This window comes from Carassius auratus, chromosome 18 (genome assembly GCF_003368295.1).
Source record: "Carassius auratus strain Wakin chromosome 18, ASM336829v1, whole genome shotgun sequence".
Lineage (NCBI taxonomy): Eukaryota > Metazoa > Chordata > Actinopteri > Cypriniformes > Cyprinidae > Carassius > Carassius auratus.
In genome coordinates, this window is record NC_039260.1 from 17,976,947 (window position 1) to 17,996,558 (window position 19,612).

At 36.1% G+C, this 19,612-nt stretch overlaps 2 protein-coding genes across 7 annotated transcripts in view; one reads left to right on the forward strand and one right to left on the reverse strand.

The window, feature by feature from the left end:
* Positions 1-661: 661 nt before the first annotated feature.
* LOC113118578 (gliomedin-like) lies at positions 662-9,581 on the forward strand. Its single transcript, XM_026287858.1, has 10 exons — positions 662-1,526; positions 2,339-2,390; positions 2,482-2,508; positions 2,793-2,891; positions 5,307-5,417; positions 5,643-5,771; positions 6,230-6,295; positions 6,384-6,509; positions 6,694-6,844; positions 7,497-9,581. The coding sequence occupies exons 1-10, from the start codon at positions 1,077-1,079 to the stop codon at positions 7,960-7,962; spliced, it is 1,677 nt and encodes a 558-aa protein (XP_026143643.1). The 5' UTR covers positions 662-1,076; the 3' UTR covers positions 7,963-9,581.
* The window catches only part of LOC113118577 (dmX-like protein 2), a 65,683-nt gene continuing 55,643 nt past the window's right edge, over positions 9,573-19,612 (reverse strand). For all 6 annotated transcript variants that reach the window (XM_026287857.1, XM_026287853.1, XM_026287856.1 and 3 more), the window contains 10 exons: positions 19,229-19,315; positions 17,767-17,888; positions 17,543-17,681; positions 16,486-16,546; positions 16,280-16,407; positions 14,696-14,773; positions 14,409-14,500; positions 14,272-14,324; positions 13,939-14,156; positions 9,573-10,510 (listed from right to left, as the gene is read on the reverse strand). In XM_026287857.1, the coding sequence (XP_026143642.1) occupies positions 10,301-10,510; positions 13,939-14,156; positions 14,272-14,324; positions 14,409-14,500; positions 14,696-14,773; positions 16,280-16,407; positions 16,486-16,546; positions 17,543-17,681; positions 17,767-17,888; positions 19,229-19,315 (1,188 nt within the window). In that variant the 3' untranslated portion in view covers positions 9,573-10,300. The remainder of the gene's footprint in view (positions 10,511-13,938; positions 14,157-14,271; positions 14,325-14,408; positions 14,501-14,695; positions 14,774-16,279; positions 16,408-16,485; positions 16,547-17,542; positions 17,682-17,766; positions 17,889-19,228; positions 19,316-19,612) is intronic.

Genomic DNA, 19,612 nt, shown 5'->3' on the forward strand with positions numbered 1-19,612 from the left:
AAGTTAAGCTCCTTGTCCCTTGCTTGCATGATCACACAAAACCAACCAAGGAGCTTGTAGCTCAGCTTGTATGTTTTATTTGCCAATGACCTACAGCTGCAGGGCAGAGGAGCACAAAACACAACATACTTCACATCTACATACAGCAGTGCACCAGCATTTACCAGAGGAAATTAATCTTTTTTAATGCACAAACAATCTTGCTGTGCACCCACAAAACCTTATTGTTATTATATTCTTTAATTATTAATTATTTTTTAATTACCAATACTGGCAGTGCATGCCATTTCCAATTATAGCGAGTGCAGATATATTCCACATTCATTATATAAGAGAGCGAGGTGCTAACTGATATTAGATCAAAACCCGAATTAAAACTACAGAAGTGGGTCATGTTGTGTGATATGGGCACTATAAGAATCAGATATCAGGCTTTAAACTCCTCAACCAGCCTGAGTTCCTTTAGCTGCTGACATTTATACACTCTGACATGTTCATGAAATCACCTTGAAGCTGAATACGTTTTTTTTTTTAAGTATTGTTTTGACTATATTGTCTCAGATATGGCTATATGTTCAGATTGTGTCAATTAAAATGTTTAGTACACATTCTGGTGTTAAAAGTTGCATCACTTTTGCCAAGACAGCTTTGAATTGTCTAATAAAAAATACACAACAGTACATATTTGAAGATGTTTGGAGACAGTCTTAGTAGAACTGTTTTAAGAAAGTGTTTACTGAAATCTTGCAGTGGCTCTCAGCGTGTCTAGTTTTCTTCCACATCATTGGCTGTTGGTGTCGATGTGGATTATGCTGGTCAACCCACGGTCATGCTGAAGAATGGACGCTACTGCATATAAATCAGGTGACTGCACAAGTGGGGGGTTCTTCTCCAGCGCATCAGGACGGCACAAAGCCCAGCAGCCCTCAGTCGCACACAGACTCGATTCGAAACAAGGACTTCAATTGTCTTCTCGCGTCCAGAAACTGTCCTTTTTTAGGGCAATATTCTAGACTTGTGACTTGTGCGTTGCAGTTTTTGAACACTTTTTTGTTTTTCCTAAAATTGAAGTCAGAATGCTGGATCCATTGGCTGAGTTGAGAAGATCTGGAGGCTTCAGGCAGTGTGGTGGCCGGATGTCCTGGCAGGTGCGCTTGATCTTGTACAGCGTGTGCGTACTGACGGTAATAAACTGTGCCGGCCTGGTTCTGCTCCTGGTTCAGCAGAGAGAGCTGTGGGCTCATCTGACTGAGGTGGAGAGACAGATGGTGGAGATCTCTCAGAGCTCCGTGGTGGAGTTCATGACGCAGGTGAACGAAGATGAGGCAGAGTATCAATACTCCAGAAACAAACGCAGCCGCCAGCATCGAGGGACACGACCCTTCGAGGAGCACGAGGGGAGTGTGGGAGAGGAAGTCTTGGGAGATTTCCAATATCAGTATCAGCAGACGCATGGGCCGGTTTACCAGCACAAAACAGAAGAGCAGGAAGGAATGATGATGATGATGACATACTCCATGGTGCCAGTAAGAAACTGACATGATTGATTTATTTATGGTGATTACACAAAAGCAAACAGTGGAAAAAATAAATAAATTGGGAAGTCTTAACTTTAATCCATTTCTCCCAAACTGTTTTCCCTAGGTTGAGGGGGGAAAATAAATAAAGAAATAAAAAATGTATGCATTTTTGAAAAAATAATGCTTAATTTTATTCAGTTGCAAATATAATGTCTGAATCTCCTGATGGAAATTCTGATATATATATATATATATATATATATATATATATATATATATATATTTTTTTTTTTTTTTTTTTTTTTTATGAAATGTTTATAATATAGTATGTTTTGTAAAATGATTTTTGACAATTTACCATACACTGTTGGAAAAAAAAAGCAAAAACGAAAAGTCTGTTATAAATATCTGTAGAAATGCCTGTAAAAATTATGTTATAAGTTTATAGACATTTCTTACCCTAACATATAACAGAATGAAATGCGTAATTCAGAATTTAGATACAATTCCTTTACATTAACACAGTATATTGTTTTACTTTCTAAGGGTGTAATGAAAAAAAAAAATATATATATATATATACTGTATATATATATATATATATATATATATATATATATATATATATATATATATATATATATATATATATAAATTATGTGTTATCTGTAGATGATTATTCTTTTCATAAATAAAAAGTAAAGTAAATACTTTTAGCTCCTTTAAATTTGTTTTGCTCCAGCAGTTACATAATTTGATTCTTCTAGAATATACTTCAACACAGGCCTGCAAAAACTCGAGTACAATATATGTTTCAGGTTAAAATTCTTCTGGACATTTGCAACAGTACTAAAGGTGTCTGTCTGACCGGTGAGTATGGGTCGTTTTTATTTTCACAACTTACTGTGTCCTGAATCTGTTGTCTCCAAGTTTAACTTTTGTTTGCTTTTGGCTTTCACAGGGCCACCAGGGCCACCTGGAATTCCAGGTAGGAAATTAATTATTTTAATGTTGTTTATGGGTTATATTCTACTACAGAAAAAAAAAAAAAAAAAAATATATATATATATATATATATATATATATATATATAGATATGATAATCATAATGTAAAAAAGTGCTTATTGTAGGTGTATTTTTTTTCTGATACATGGCCATTTCTTTGTACTTAATTGTGAAATTGTCCAAGTGAAATTAATTTCTACACCAATTTTCAGTGTAACATTCCAAATAATGAATTACTCACATAATCTTACTTTATGGAATTTCAGGCTTGCCGGGTGTGGACGGAATGCCGGGGTATAACGGAACAGATGGAATTCCAGGGTTGCCAGGGGAGCCTGGAGCACATGGAAAACGAGGGAAAAGAGGTCAGCTACTGTATATGCAAAAGAACATGGAAAATCCATCCATCATGCACATGAATGAATACAGTCAAAAAGGAAAATTTCCTCCTTTCAAACCTCTTCCCGAAACTTCGGCTGCTTTCTATAGCTTTTATCATCCACTCAAGAAAATAAGAGGGGGATTTTATCCTGCTTCTGTCACACATCAGGATTCAGAAAGACTTTGAGATCTCCCACTGAATAAAGCAGGACTCCTGATAACAGCTGACTGACTGCTCTGCTCTGAGAGCACAAGAGCCCACAGACATTCTAGAAGTGCCATTCAGCAAATCAATTATGCAGAAACTGAATGAAATTCTATGTACCGTGGTGGAGAAATTACCATATTTTACGTTCCACAAGCAAGTGATTATTAATTGGCAGTTAATGCTTCAAAACACACAGTTTACCTGGCTAGGTAGATGTTACAAGCAGTTTAGAACCAACAATATAATAATAAACTTTATTTTCTATAGTGCCTTTAAAAGTTACATCTCAAAGCACTTTACCAAGGCATTCAGAAAAAATACATTGAGATTGACAATCAGAGAAGCATATCACATATATGCTAACTGAAAAAAAAAAAAAAAAAACGTTTTAAGAGAAGATTTTAAAAATACGAAGGGATTCAGCATGTCTAATTTCAATAGGAAGAGATTTCCGGAGTTTAGGTGCCACAGAAGAGAAGGCCCGGTCACCCATAGAGCGTAAACGAGTTACAGGAATAGTTAAAAAGACAGAATCCGATAAGCGAAGATTACGCCGTGGGGTGTAGACAGTTAAAGACAGTAAGATATTCTGTAGCTAAACCATGCAGGGCCTTGTAGTTGAGCATAAGAATTTTAAAATCAACGTGAAACCTGACCGGAAGGCAGTGCAAGGACTCGAGAGACTGGAGAGATGTGCTCACCTGTCCTGGAACTTGTCAGGATTCTGGCAGCTGCATTTCGAACATACTGCAATTTGTTTAGAGTAGATTTCGAGACCCCCGCGAGCAAAGCATTACAGTAGTCAATTTGAGAAAATTGAAAGTGGAAAAAAAGTGACGTGACATACAGCAAAGTATGGTGACACATACTCAGAATTCATGCTCTGCATTTGACCCATCCAAAGTGCACACACACAGCAGTGAACACACACATACACACACTGTGAACACACACCCGGCGCAGTGGGCAGCCATTTATGCTGCGGCACCCGGGGAGCAGTTGGGGGTTCAGTGCCTTGCTCAAGGGCACCTAAGTCGTGATATTGCTGGGACTCGAACACACAACCCTAGGGTTAGGAGTCATACTCTCTAACCACTAGGCCATGACTTCCCTCAGACAAATGTATGGATCAGTATTTCAGCCACTGAAAAAGATAACATGGGACGCAGTCTTGCAATGTTTCTAAGGTGAAAAAATTATACTGTAACCATATTCTGAACATGAGGATCAAAAGTTAAGTATGAATCAAATTTCACCAGATTTTTTAATTTTGCTTGAAACTCCATAATAGACCCATCCATCTTTAAGTTTAAAAACTAGCTTTACGTATTTGATGGGGTGAACCAATCAGCATAACCTCAGTCTTTTGAGACATACATATTTGAAATTTTGAGACATCCATATTTTTACTTCCTATATGCAATGTTCAAGAAAGGCAACAGCCAAATTATCACCAGGTTTTGAGTGAATATAAATCTGAGTGTCATCTGCGTAAAAATGTAACTTAAGACCAATGGATCTTAGAAATAGCCCAAAAGGAAAAATACATACTAAAAGTAAGGGATTCAAAACTTAACCCTGTGGAACACCAAACTGCACTGAGCCAAAATTGGACCTGCAACAACCCAGGGACACAAACTGCCTACGATCTGATAGATAAGACTTGAACCAATTTAAAGCAGTGTCAGTAGAGATAACCAGATCTAAGGTGTGCCCCTTAATATGTGCGGAGAAATCCACATGTTGCTTCAAATCAAAACATTCCAATAAAGACACAAGGTCCTTAGTCATTACAGAGTCTTTTTTGTCCCCTAGGATAAGAGTTCTTTCAAAATTAAGACACAACATAGACAGAAAATCAGCAAATTCAGTTAAAAAGTGTTCAGCAGTCTTAGGTCTGTACACTACGGCTATGACAGTCAAGATGGGTGGAGAGATACTCAGCACAAGACATTCAAATAAATTAAACTGACTTGTAGTGAATTGTTGTTGTAGGGGAATCGAACAATTCATAGCCAGATGGAGTAAGTTCATTAAGCACAAGCCCATCAGATTGTCTATGCTATGTTTCCGTCAAGCAGACCAAGTCCAGTTTGTTTTCAACCACCACCCAGAACACCCTAGCAATTAACCACAATTGCTGTATTTTAGAAAATGTACTGAATGAATTATTTTTTGTACCTGTGTGCAGGTCCTCAGGGTGAGAAGGGTGAGCCTGGTGAGAGAGGAGAACAAGGATTCCCTGGACCCCAAGGACCCCCAGGAGAACAGGGTGAACCTTCAAATGATGTCATTGTGGAGGGTAAAGACACATTCTGTTTTTAATAGGATATGAGGATGTTGGAATATTGTCACAGCTTAAGGGTCTTGTTAAGCAACACTACAATTGTTTATGCCATTTTATTTTCCCTGTAGATATAAAAGATATAGTACAGCAATTTGTATTGATCTTGGACCTCCATGGATCACAATAATGTGAGTGATGATACATGAGTGATGGCCATATTCCTTTTGCTTTAATCTGCAGGTCCACCTGGTCCAATGGGACCCCCTGGCCTCCCTGGTCCACCTGGCCCTCCAGGGCCCCCCGGGCCTCAAGGGCCACTAAGACACAGGAGCCAAAGGGCACATCTCCACATGGGGAAAGAGTCTGTAGGCAAGTTGAATGGCTAAAATCCTAAATTGTGCATTTACATTTTTCAAAATTACCTCATTATCTTTCTCATAATCAAAAACAATCAAAGAAAACTATTTTTTTTATTCAAATCAAAAGAAATTGTGAAAACTGTAATACATCAAAAGTATTATTTTTATTACAGGAATGAAAATTGCCATTGATGATCATGAGGATAACTAAACAATTAATGTACAGACACATTGCATTAGTTATAATATATCTTCGTGCATAATTACTGTGAATTTACAAAATATTTTAATGTGATTTTAAGTAATCAAATTTCAAATTTTATGTACAATAATTTATTTGACCCCCCTTTGATTTTGTGGCAAAACTTGACATGGACGTCCAAAACTGGGTATAGCGACTTTCCAATGTAACACACATCATAACATGTAATAAAATATACAGTATGCAATTTTGTTATTTATTTTCAGGTCACCTTAATTCAGTTCCAAATGATGACACCATCAGCCAGAAAATATTATCATGGAAGAGAAACGGTACCAACAGGAGCAAATTATAAGTTGTTATACATTTAACTACAGCTTTTATAAGCTTTACCTCTAACTGTGTGATTGTGTTTGGTAGACTGTGTCATAAAGTCAGTGCAGAACCCCAGACATTTGATGAAAATGAGCAGCACGTTTGGAGCATGGATGATGGACACTGCTGCTCACGACAATGAGAAGATCTGGGTGGCAGAACATTTCTCGGGTAATGATGAGAGAACCATCATTCAGCACATATATAGCCTACATTTAAACTCTACCTCCATCTGCAAGTGTTAAATGTGATCAAAATGTTTAATCTTTGGTACTAAATGCTGTTATAGAACAAATATTGTATTGAACCTTGAATATTGCTTTTAAGATTTTCCCCATTTTCACTAATTTCTTAGGTCGCATCATAAAGGAGTACAACAGTATCGCAGCGTTCCAGAACGGCAGCAGTGAATCCATTGATGTCCGAAAATTTTTCCAAGGTTGCGGCCATGTTGTACATAATGGCTCAGTATTCTACCACATCGCTGGAACTTCTAATATTGCTAAGTATGACTGAAGACAGATCTCCTTGATAATACCATAAGTCATGAAATTGGGCCAAAAATGAAAATTCTGTCATCATGTGACTCCAAACATATGAAGGATTGGGAGTTCCAATTAATAAAATGAAGAAACCAATTATCAATCATAAATAAATAACTTGCCATATAGAAACAGTTTAAAACAATTTATGGTAACACTCTATTTTAATGTGTCCTTGTTACACCTTGTAAGCTAAACCCTAACTATATAGTAAGCACATGTAGTTAATGAATATTACTCAGTAGGTAATTGTATAATTACACTGTTATAACAAGGACACCTTAAAGTAAAGTGTAACCCGATTTTATACATTTAAAATTTACTGTAGTTTACTGTAAGGTGAATAATGGAAAGACTTTTTGGTAGAAGTTTTAGTAACAATTTTAGTATCTTATTCACACATTGCCTGCACTTATTATTGTAATAACATTCAATTCTGCATAATTGCATCCAACTAAACCTAAACCAAACCCTAATCCAAACTGTAAGTTCATAAATTAATATTACTCAGTACTTAATTGTATAATTACACAATTGTATAATAGTATAATTTGGAACAACAGCAGAAAGACTTTTCTTAAGTTAATTTGTAAGAACACTTCTCCAATTCTCCCAGGTTTGACCTCCAGACGAAGATCTTACACACGCTGACAATTGAAAACGCTTTCTATCACAATAAGTCCTACTTTCTTGAAAACTCAAAGACATATTTCAAACTGGCAACAGATGAGAATGGTATGTGGATCATATTTGCCGCCAACATTGACGACAACATAATGGTGGCGCGACTGGATGAGAAAACATTCTCCGTCACCACATACATCAACGCCACCTATCCCAGGACCAAGGCCGGTAATGCCTTTATCGCCTGCGGGATTCTCTACATCACGGATACTAAAGACACAAAGGTGACATATGCTTTCGACCTCCTGAAAGAGAAGCCGGTTAGTGTCAGTCTAGATCTGAGGGCACCTGGAGGGGTTCTGTCCATGATCTCATACAATCCCAGAGACAAACATCTCTACATATGGGACAGCAGCTACGTCAAATCATACCAAGTCCAGTTCCTCTCAGATGAATAATCAAAAATGCATGACATACAGTAATTGACACATTTATAAGCAAATAACCAATGTTTATGTTGTTACCCATGTGTACCCATATATTTTTATTTCATTTTCTTGAGTGGATGATATATCAAGCGCTAAATTGTCTATCTAGTGATGTTCGCACTAAGTATTTGGACACTTTAGCTACCCTTAAACAAGTTTGAGTAGAGCACAGGATTTCAGTTTATCATTTAAAGCTTAACAAACATCTTTGTAAAACCGATTTAGCGCTTACTTTCTTGAAAATAAATGCACTTGGTTTTATTTTTTTCCTCTAATGTAATGACATAAAGACATTTGAAAATCTGAACTGAGTGTCTAAAAGCAATTTGGGGCTACCATATTTATTATTATTTTTTCTGCATTTTTACTTTTATACGTTGCATTTTAGTTTTTTGGCTAACATGCATTTTAAGTGAATATTTATTAATTCATGTAGCATGAGCGGAGCTAGTTTTTGCGCAAATTGTTCATAAAACCATGGTTCTTGTTTACATAGAAATTGTTTTACTATTCTCCTCGTTTCATGAATGAGGCCAAAAGTGTGTAAATAATAAGTGGAAAATGTATGCGCATTACATGAATTTAGTAATTTTGTATACATAACCATTGTTGTCATTGCCATTTAATTTCACATCATCACTTCAGTAAGACGTCACTCATAAACCCTACATGACAAGATTAAGTATGTGCATTAAGTAAAATTTAGATTTTAATGTTGACTTCATGTTTATGGAAATGTATTGGACTGCTAGTATGTATAAGACACAAATTATATTTGCCAAATATTGTTTCATTTATATTGCTTGCATGTTTGTATAGCCACAAATGCTTGTAAATCCTGGAATAAACCCTAAAACATGTTATTCTAAAGACACACGGAGCTGAAACAGCAAAAAATGAAATGACTTAATTCAAATAAGAAGAATTTATTCAACTTACAAAGGTAAAACTTTGACCATGACAGAACTGCAGTACCTGTACCTTCTGAAAAACCACCCAGTATTTTTGGGATTTGCATTTTCACACACGCAGACAGATCAGGCTGTTCAATAAATACACATCAGACCATCGGTTCAACATTTAAAATACATACAGGTGACATGGTGCCCAGCAAATCAGACAGAAAAACACAAATATAATTTTGATAAATACCACATACATCAAACCAAATATACGACTATTTCCAGCAGTTATGATAAAATCAAAAAAATAAACTAAAAGCATTATTGTGTTTTGTACAAGCTATTGTCATAATTCATTTTTTTATATTTATAATATATATATATTTTTTTTATTTATTTAAAACTATTTCCACTTTTTACTACTCGGCCACACACAGCCAGACATTCATTAGTAAATAACAGTTTCCTCTAATAGAGCTTTTATCACTTGTAACGTAAGAGTGTTATTGTTTCCCCAGATCTGAGTGCAAATATTTAGAACAGATAAAACATGAAAAAAATAAATAAGTAAATAAATAAAACACAAACCTATTCAGTGTTGCACTTTGTCCCAGACATCTAAAACATACCTTACATTTCTAAAGTTAAATAGAAATACAAGATTTTGTAAAAGAACAAACAAAACAAGTGAACAAGTAAACAAGCAAACGAACAAAGAAATATTTTGTGCAAAAACTAAACGCTTTCTGTTCAAACCGAGATTTTCAGGGTTTGAGAGATGAAAAGGTCAAAAACGTCATTTCCAGGAGCAAGCATCATCATCTTGCATGGAATGTTTAGCTGTTTGGCTGCTACGGAAACAACTGTGTCAACAGCAGCGTGTGCATGTGGAAGGGAAGGGGAACGTCTCTGGGGCCGTGGCGAACCGCCGGACTGCCAGGGTACTGTGCCATTTTACACTCCGCAAATACATTAGCAGCCAAGGAGAAAACGTACAGTAAAAACTATATCCGACAACTGGACTTACACTGATAGCAGAAGCACAGTGCTGGTATTTTAGATGCTAAAATGGGCACAAAATGAAGACACACACATACACACTTAAAAATGGAGCTTTGAGCACTTTTACAAAGCACGACCAATAACCTGGGAGTGGAGTGCGATGACCCAAACAGCTCATGCATACAGCTTTCCTACCAACATGTTATCTGGATTCTTCTCCAGAAATGACAGTAGTCGATCGTTAGAATCAAGGGACCTCGTGCATGTTTTTCAACACATTTTTCGGGACAGGGTGGTAAAGATATTCTGCAGCGCAAGACATTTGTTACCGGTTTACAATTCACAGCTAAGGAAACACAGCGGAGGTGCCGATGAAAGCTTCAGTTTTCTACGCGGCTCCGGTGTTAGAGGATCTGGAATATACTGGCTGGAATGTTGTAACGGTCTGGAAGGACCCTCATTTTCAGGGTCCCGTCGGCTCCACAGGTGAAGATCCGGTTGCCTGAGCAGGTTTCGATTTGCATCACGCCAGCGCCGATGTTTCGGAATATGGATTGTTTAGCATGCTCTGCACTAAAGGAGTGCATGAGACCGTGACCCGCCAACTTCCAGACCTGACCCAGAACAGTAATACAATTATTAGAAATTATGTATTTTTAGAAATATATTTAACAAGCAACATTCAAATAAAAAACTGAAATGTACTGAAAAATTTTAATTACAATTGCTGTATTGTTTTTATACGAATTTTTGAATGCTATATGTACTCAGAATAAACACTAACAAAGTAAAAACATGCCATCAGAGAAGTGCTAATTAAATATCACCACTGTTATGGCTTAAGCCAATAATTCATTTTTTGGCCAAATACTTTTGATTGTCGAAATTTAAGTGCCTCAGTAAATATTAGTTATAGATAGATACATTAGACAGGTTGATCGACTGACTAATTTTTACCTATTTGAGATTATCGTATAAGCTGTTACAACTGGTTAGAAGTAGTGAACTACCTTGTGTCAGCTGCAAAAACTAGCAGACTTCCGTTATTTGTGTGAATACAGTAAAATATTGTGTACATTTAAAAATATATTTTTTTGTATATTTTGAAACCTTTCTCAATTGCTTTCACTAATGTGTATTATGCACACTAGCATTACATCTGCCATGGACCACCATACTCTATAAAAACTGTTATAGCCCACAATTTTTTTTAATTAAATTGTGTTTTATATTGGAGAAAGAGGCAGTACAAAACATTTTCAAAATTGTTTTTCATATACAAGTAAAAAGAAACACCCTTAAAATGTAAAAATGTTATTTTTTGGTATAGGTATGAATAGTGCTTAAAAACAACATGCTAAATTATTTACATTACATATGCTGAATAGAACAATTCATTTTGTAAATACATAATCATCAGAGACCTAAAGGCTTGTTTACACCAAGATAAATGTTCAATGCAAAAATCTGTTCAGACTGACAAGAACATTCATATTGTCATGGTCCAGTCACTGAACTTCCGTTAACTCACCACATTAGACTCTCACACTACACTGACTATTCCACTCACCCCAGACTCAATTTCCCATAATCCTCTGCCTGGACATGTCATCAATTGCAATCACCTGTCTGCCCTGACCATTTGATTTTTAATCAAATGACATATGAAAGTCGCATTGGACAAAAAATTTAAAAGCTGATATATATATATATATATATATATATATATATATATATATTTATTCTAAAAATGTAAGATTGCATTATTATTTATTTTGCACATTTAACAAATAATTAGGGACAAATTTAGAGAATCTATTAATAATGAGCCATGGACAAAACATTGCAAAATGTTGAAGATAAAAGGTAGACAATTGGTTGTTTTTTTTTAGTTTTCATTCATGCAAGTGAAAAAGAGGAGGTCTCAACACTGACTTGGTGAAAAAGAAAAAAAAAAATCTGTAGTATGGCAATAATTTAATTCAGTCTAATTATTTCTTTTTTGGAGTTATCAAAACTGTATATATATATATATATATATATATATATATATATATATATATATATATATATATATATATATATATATATATATATATATATATATATATATATATATATATATATATATATATATATATTAGGGGTGTAACGGTTCACAAAGTTCTCGGTTCGGTTCGATACGATTCACTGGTGTCCAGTTCGGTTCGGTACGACTCGGTACGTTTTAGATACAGCAAAAAGAAAAAATTGGCAGATAAATTTCCTTGATTTTTAAAAAAACAATTATTTACTAAAACTAACAAAGTATGTTTTTTTGTTTTGTTTTTTACATTGAACAACGATGGGGCTATTCTTTACCCATCTTCTATGGTGTTTTCTTAGCAGCATACTGTATAAAACAAAAACAGCTCCTTATAAAAAAAAAAAATGAAAATGTTATATTGTTGTAGTAGTTATAAACAAATAAAAAGATGTAACTTTTTATATGGAACTCTATAACTCTTTATATTGAGTGTGTTTTTACTCAATTGGTTCTCTATAGGGCTTATGTTTTTTGGAACAAAGCAGGAATTACGGTCTGGCTGAAATGGGCTCGTGAAGGAATATTGTAGGCTAAAGGGGCTCAATTACATTAAGCATGTTCTTAAAACCTGCGTTTTCCACTACAGAGCGCGCTCGCTCACTCAGTACGCGCTGAAGGCTCGTTGCAAAATGGCTAAAGGGTCTTTCACACAGGACGCGGTATGCGCGGCGCGGGACCCTGGGCTAAGCGTTGCCCTTCAGATACAACGCGATTTGCGCTGCACTATGCCAAGAGCAAAGTAGGTGGAGTTTTCAAAACTGCCCGTGCATACATTCTATTTATAACAGTTCTTCTATCTAACAACGTGCAGGCATGTTAATTGTATCGTACTGCTCAGGAAATTCCGACACAGTACAGTACAAGTCCATTTTGATTTCCGTGTTTGTTTGGATGCCCCGATCGATCGGTAAAGTGCACCCAAACACCAGACCTGTTGGTTATTGGAGGATCTTCTATTTCTGGTCTGTTAAACGCATTGGCCATTTTGCACGAGCCTTCAGCGCGTACTGAGTGAGCGAGCACCTGACTGAGTAGCCTAACATAAACATATAAGTTGGTGTTTTTTTTCTTCTTCGGGTGTGACGGGGCGTTGCCTGTTACGTCGTTTGGGTTATTGGACTACCTTGTTGAACGCATCTCATTATATTTCACAATTTTTTATTTATTTTCCAAATATAATTAATTAGTCCAACGAACCGTTCGGTACATAATGCGTACCGAACCGAAAGCCTCGTACCGAACGGTTCAATACGAATACGCGTATCGTTACACCCCTAATATATATATACAGTGGGGCTCGAAAGTTTGGGCACCCTTTGCAGAATTTGTGAAAATGCGAGTAATTTTCAAAAATTAAGAGAGATCATACTAAATGCATGTTATATTTTATTTAGTACTGTCCTGAGTAAGATATTGTACATAAAATATATTAACATTTAGTCCACAAAACAAAAAAATTGCTGGGGGCACTGCTGGAAAGGGTTCAAATATGCAAAGATGCTGGAAAACTGAAGAATCTGCAGGACCTTAAAGATTTTTCTGAAGAACGCTGCTCAGTTTAACTGTTCAGAACAAACAAGGGACTCATGCACAACCATCACAAAACAGAAAGACAGTCGAGGATCATCAGGTGACCACACACAGTACTAAGAACCAAGGGTTCCCAAACTTTTGAGTGGGGTTATTTTAATAATTTCAGCAATTTTTTTGTCTTGTGGACTAAATGTTAATATCTTTTATGTACAATATCTTACTCAAGACAGTACTAAATAAAAAATAACATGCATTTAGTATGATCTATTTTTTTTAAATTACTCATATTTTCACAGATTCTGCAAGGGGTATGCAGAATGTATATATATATATATATATATATATATATAAAGCCTAAATATCCACATAACCGCAACAGGAGGTTGTTTATTGTTTGAACTATGTCACTTTAGAGGAATATACCTTCATGTTCCCTTCAGCTGAGCCGGTGACCAAGAAGTCTTCAGCTGAATCCATGGCCAGCGCTTTGATGGCCGAATCATGTGCCTGGAATGTGTGGAGCAGCTGTCTCTGACGGATGTCAAAAATACAGACGAATCCCTTCCGGCCGCCCGTGATGATTAGCTGCTGTTTAGGAGCATACTGAAGAACCGTTGCACCATTCTCATGGCACTGGAATGCTGGAATATAGAGAAATACCATTACAATATTTTTTTTAAACAATATATAAAAAAAAAAATGCACTTATTCAACATATTTTTTAAAACATCTTCCCTCAAGAGCCTGTGGACATACCGTGTATCATTGAGTTACTTGGAGAGACCAGAGTGTCCCATAAACAAACATTCCTGTGGAAGAAAGTGAAACATTTCCTTAAAAATATCGTTTATAGTATGTTTCTATACGACAGTAAGATAAATCATTTAACTGACCTGCCATCATGGGACTGTCCTGCTGAGGCGATCAGACTGGAGGATGTAATGAAGGTGAAATCACCGCAGCTTTTACTGTGACACTGCCAGCTCTGAGACAGACACACACAGATGCTTACTATTTCATATTATATGGTGACATATATTTAATAGTTAAGTTAGTTTCAATAAAAGTTCTAGTAATCTTTGTTTGCAGATGCCACATGCTTTAATTCAATCACACTGTGAGGGCAGTTTGTGACTGTCAGTAATCTAAGGCTTGTGCAGTACCAAGATAAAGCTCTTACCAAATACGGTTTGGGGTTTGAGGAGGTCTGATTGACTTGCCAGAGGCTCAAAAAGCCCTCGCCATCTGCAACACCACACTGCGGAAAGACAGAAAGAATGAAGATATTTAACCGCAGAGTGAATGTTTTTAGATGTATATTGCAGAATGATTCATATAAATGACCTTCCCTTGACAGATGTGCTTCTGTACTGGACTTATTACATAACACCACAGACAACAATTAACACAGCACTGATGAACTCACTCAATTCTATGAAGTCAACAGAACATGAACAGACACTAAATGAACCTGGAAATTATTATACAGCTACTAAAGGTCAAAAGCACTTTCAATGGATAATTATCCATTTCTATTTTAATATCTTTTGTTTTGAAATGTCATTTATTCCTGTGATGACAAAGCTGGATTTTCATCAGTCATTTCTTTTACTTATTTTTTATTAATATGAATGGAAAAAATATGCTTAATATATTTTTTATGTGGAAAGTGTGAATTCTTTTCAGGATTCTTTGATGATTGAAAAGTTCAAACAAACGGTATTTATTTGAAATAGAAATATATATTTTAACAATATGAGGGCCATTCTACAGAATTGGTCCAAAGTCAGAGTTGGAAACTCTGTTTGTATGTATTCAAACTGTATAATATTTAACGTACACATTTCTAGTAACTGTGCAGTTAATTCTCATTGTATTTTCAAAAGTTTTGGAATCTCCTCAAATTTGTTACTACCGAAAAACCGTAAGAATAATTTAATTAAAAGGTTTATATAGACCTATTAAGATTTTTTCCTTATTTTTGCTATTTTATTAAAATTCAGAGGTAAGTCAATAACAATTAAATTTTTGAACAATATTTCAAGTGTAATTTATAAGATTTGTTTTATTTTGAAGGTTTTCTTTGTAAAAGGCAAAAAAAAATAAAAAATGATCATACTGATTTCAAAGTTAGGGATTCATTAATCTGAATAGACACTATTCAAAATCAGATCAATCAGAACATCTAAGTTGATAATTCAGTATACTTTATTTTTGACAAAACATTTCATGTTTCGGTAATGACTGCAAAATAAATAAATAAACAAATTAATTATTTCAATATAATTTTCATATGTTGAAATTCAGGGGTTAGGGTTTGGGAAAGCCACCTCCCAACTGAAAGTACCCAATAAATAATGCTTTATATATATATATATATATATATATATATATATATATATATATATATATATATATATAAAGCTTACTAATATTTTAAATATTATTGATAATAGAAGCATCTTAGTGAACATTTAAGATTTAGATACTTAAATGATTTTTAAATATGTTTTTTTGTTGTGAGACAGCAGTATGCACCAATTCTTTAGAATGGCCCATAAATGTCCCATCTGTAAATTTTCTATCAAATTAATGCATCCTTGCTGAATTAAAAGTATTTATTTAGAAGCTTACTGAGCCAATATTTTGAACTGTAGTGCATGTCTAGTAATAAAAGTGACTTAATTTTAAAAAGTAAAATAAAATAAAAAATAAGTCACTTGGTTATAAGGTTTACTAATTTTGGTAACACATGCTTCGATACCTTGTTGCCCTGTGAGTTGAAATAGAGGCGTGTGACTCGAGCGTTTCCAGCCTGTCTGAAACAGATGAGCTGCTGTGGACGATTCCACTCAAACATCCTCACACTGCCGTCCTGAGCTCCCGTCATGTCTGAAAACATGACAAAGAAGTCAAACAGGAGTATCCTCAAAACTTTACAGTTTGTGTGTGAAATAAGGAGACACTCACAGTACTGATAGATGGGATGAGATGTCATTCTCTTCACGTTATTCAGATTCCTCTTCATGATCTGACACAAATTACACACACAGTTCAACACATGAGAGATGCCTTCTCAAACAAATAAGATTCTTAATATTTAACAATACAATTTACAGTATTCTATAGTATGATTTAGTGAAAGATTCACTTGGATTGTTCACTGAAAATGTACCATGAATTACACAAATCAATGACAGTATCATTACCATGTGATACCAGATCAGATCTTCTGTTAGCTAACTACACATTCAAAACGATAATTTGTCTGAAGCTGAACTACTTGAATTAATTAGCAGCATGTAGAACTTAGAAAGCTAGTTTGAAAGTAGCCTCGCCAACTCCATCGGGTCATCTTTATCAGCTGTGAATGAGAACAAGAGTGGAGGCTGATGTGATGACGCAGGTCTGTACCTTGGGCCGCTCGGACTGTCTGCGGTTTACTCCGCTACCTCCAAATGCTCTTATCAGTTCAATACAGACTCATCAAGAGCTCTGTTGAGACCAAGACTCACTGTTTGTGTTCTGCTGATAGCAGCCAAAAGAAAACACTGAGAAGCCGTTCTTCATTGGCGGATGCAGCTCTGTGGGAATGTGGCCAGCATGAATCTGCATGTGTGCATATGTACAGTGGGGTTCTCCCGCATTTTCCCGGGCTTTCCCACATTTAATACAACCCTCTACATTACAACTATGTGAGAAAAGTTGTAAAGTTTTAGAAAGCTGCACTAAAAAGAAACATGGATCTGAATTTATTTCAGGTGTTTGTTTGTTTTTTCATCTTCTACTGCTGACGCTGCATGAAAATCTGCAAGAAAATCTGATGATCATGCTTTCCAGCAGGATTTTATGAATCATCTAATCATCTAGAGCCCCAGTGGAAGCAAAAAAAAATGACCGACTGTACAAAAGATTTCAACAGACCTGTCACAAATCTGCTTATTTGATTAGTGGTTAGTATACATTTTTCCCCTAAGTTTATTTGCTAACATTGTTCACGTCACAGAAAACAGTCTGACTAACATACCACACTGGCACCCATGTTGGTCTGTCCGCTGCCCAGCCATGGCATGGAGGACGATGCTGCCATTTGTTGGGGGGCAAAGGGACCAGCACTGGCCTGGGCGATGTTGGTGTGCGACGAGCGGTAATCCACATCATCAGAACTACACAGAGAAAACAAGATGTTCATCACAGTCCCTTCAAATCTGTGAGCTGAATGAATCAAACACACACAGACAGGTGACAAACCTGCGAGACTCCTTGTCAAAGTCCTCTCCGATCCAGGTGTAAGGCTGAGCTGCGAGCAACGTGGACACGTCCACTTCCTGGACATCATGAGTGGACGCCAGCACTATTTCATTAGTGTTAGCCTAAGAGAAAAAAACAAAAACAAACACAAACACAAATTAAATGGGACATTAAAACACTTATTCCTCCTTTGAAATAAAAAAAAGTTTACTTCTGAGTGTAGAAATTAAAATAGCATTGTTTACAGAAAAAAAATTCACATTTGTGTATTTTAAGTTGCATTTTAACATTCCATTCAGAAATAACTATAAAACATAGGGAAATAAATATGTACTTCAGTTCTCCTCACTCCACAAAAATCTTTCAAATTTAACTTAATATCTAATTATAGATAAAGAAGTTTGATTTGAGTTTAAACTGATTTTAAAAATTAAAATTAAATTAAATTTGTGCATTTAGCAGACGTTTTTATCCAAAGCGACTTATATTGAATTCGGGCTAACAATTTTCTCCTAATGTGTTCCCTGGGATTTGAACCCCCAACCTCTACCACTTGAGCTACAGGAACACTGTAGTTATATTATATATAATGCTGTGTTCACACCAAATGCGAATAGAGCATCTGGCACGAATTATTTAAATGTTAAGTCAATGTAAAGACGCGTTGAATGAATGAGGCGTTTAGCACGGCGCGGCAGACGCGAATTCGCCTCATCAATGGTGTGAATTGAGCGTCTGGCACGATACCCGCGTTACACGAGAATGTTGCTTTTTGTGCATTTAGCGTTTGACGCGAATTCGATCTGCCGCCCGAGTTGAAATTTTTTTACTTTGGTGTCAATTCCCGCCGCATTAACCAATCAGGAGCCTGCTTAGGAGTCACTCATTCAACATGGAGGAATGACTGATGTTGTCAGTGAGCAGTCACCCGGAGCTATATGACACAAGACAGGAATAAAAAGGACCTCACTTGGAAGAGTGTGTTGTAAATAGACACTTAACTTTTGAGTCATGTACATGTTTATCGACCCGCTTCCTTCCCGCCGTTTTTCACAACTATTTTCCCCCTAATATAGCCTACAGCTACTTTTCGCTAACAAGACAGTGTGTTTATTCAGAGGAAGTGTGCAGGAAAAACTGGAAAAGACCTGAGTGCTCGATCAAGAAGCGGATTTCGCCTCAGACACACGTCAATTTCACTTCAAACTCTTGCTTTCTATGCATGTCTATTTCACTCTTGACGCGCGAATGCATTCAAAATGTTCAAGTGGCAAACTAGTAATTACAAACTACTAATTTGACGCTCTATTCACGTTCGGTGTGAACACAGCATAACACTGATTTGAGGCTAAATATAAATAGACTAGATGAAAAATAACGGACTTTGAAAACTGACTTAAAGGCCATTAACAGAGCCGCTGTCTCTATAATAGAACTACAGATACAGTAGAAATGCCCTTACCTTGTTAATGGCAAACGCCATGATGATGTCGGATTCTTTATGGATGATTTTCGCTTTGCCTCCCGGGTAACCCATATCAGCCTCCACCTGTAACAAAACACACATACACACTCGTATTAGTCTGTTAAGCTGCACTGCAGTTTTTTAAAATAATCGGCCACACACACATAATCCACACACACACAGCAGCAACAGCAGAAAGACTGCTAACATGCAGTTGAGACCATGTACACACCTCCTAAGAGGACAAAACATTACTTAATCACAGTTATTACTTGATTTTCTAAACATGGTGTCAGAAGCAGAATCCGGTCCGATTGGTTAACCACTGGCGGTTAGTGAGGAAGAGCAGTGCCGAGCCAGACAAGTTAGGGGATGTGAGGA

Bases quoted from the DNA above. Each gene is read 5' to 3' on its own strand.
- LOC113118578 (XM_026287858.1), top strand. From the start codon at position 1,077: ATGCTGGATCCATTGGCTGAGTTGAGAAGATCTGGAGGCTTCAGGCAG. The intron at 1,527-2,338 runs GTAAGAAACTGA...TATATGTTTCAG, and splicing joins TGACATACTCCATGGTGCCA to GTTAAAATTCTTCTGGACAT. The intron at 6,845-7,496 runs GTATGACTGAAG...CAATTCTCCCAG, and splicing joins GGAACTTCTAATATTGCTAA to GTTTGACCTCCAGACGAAGA.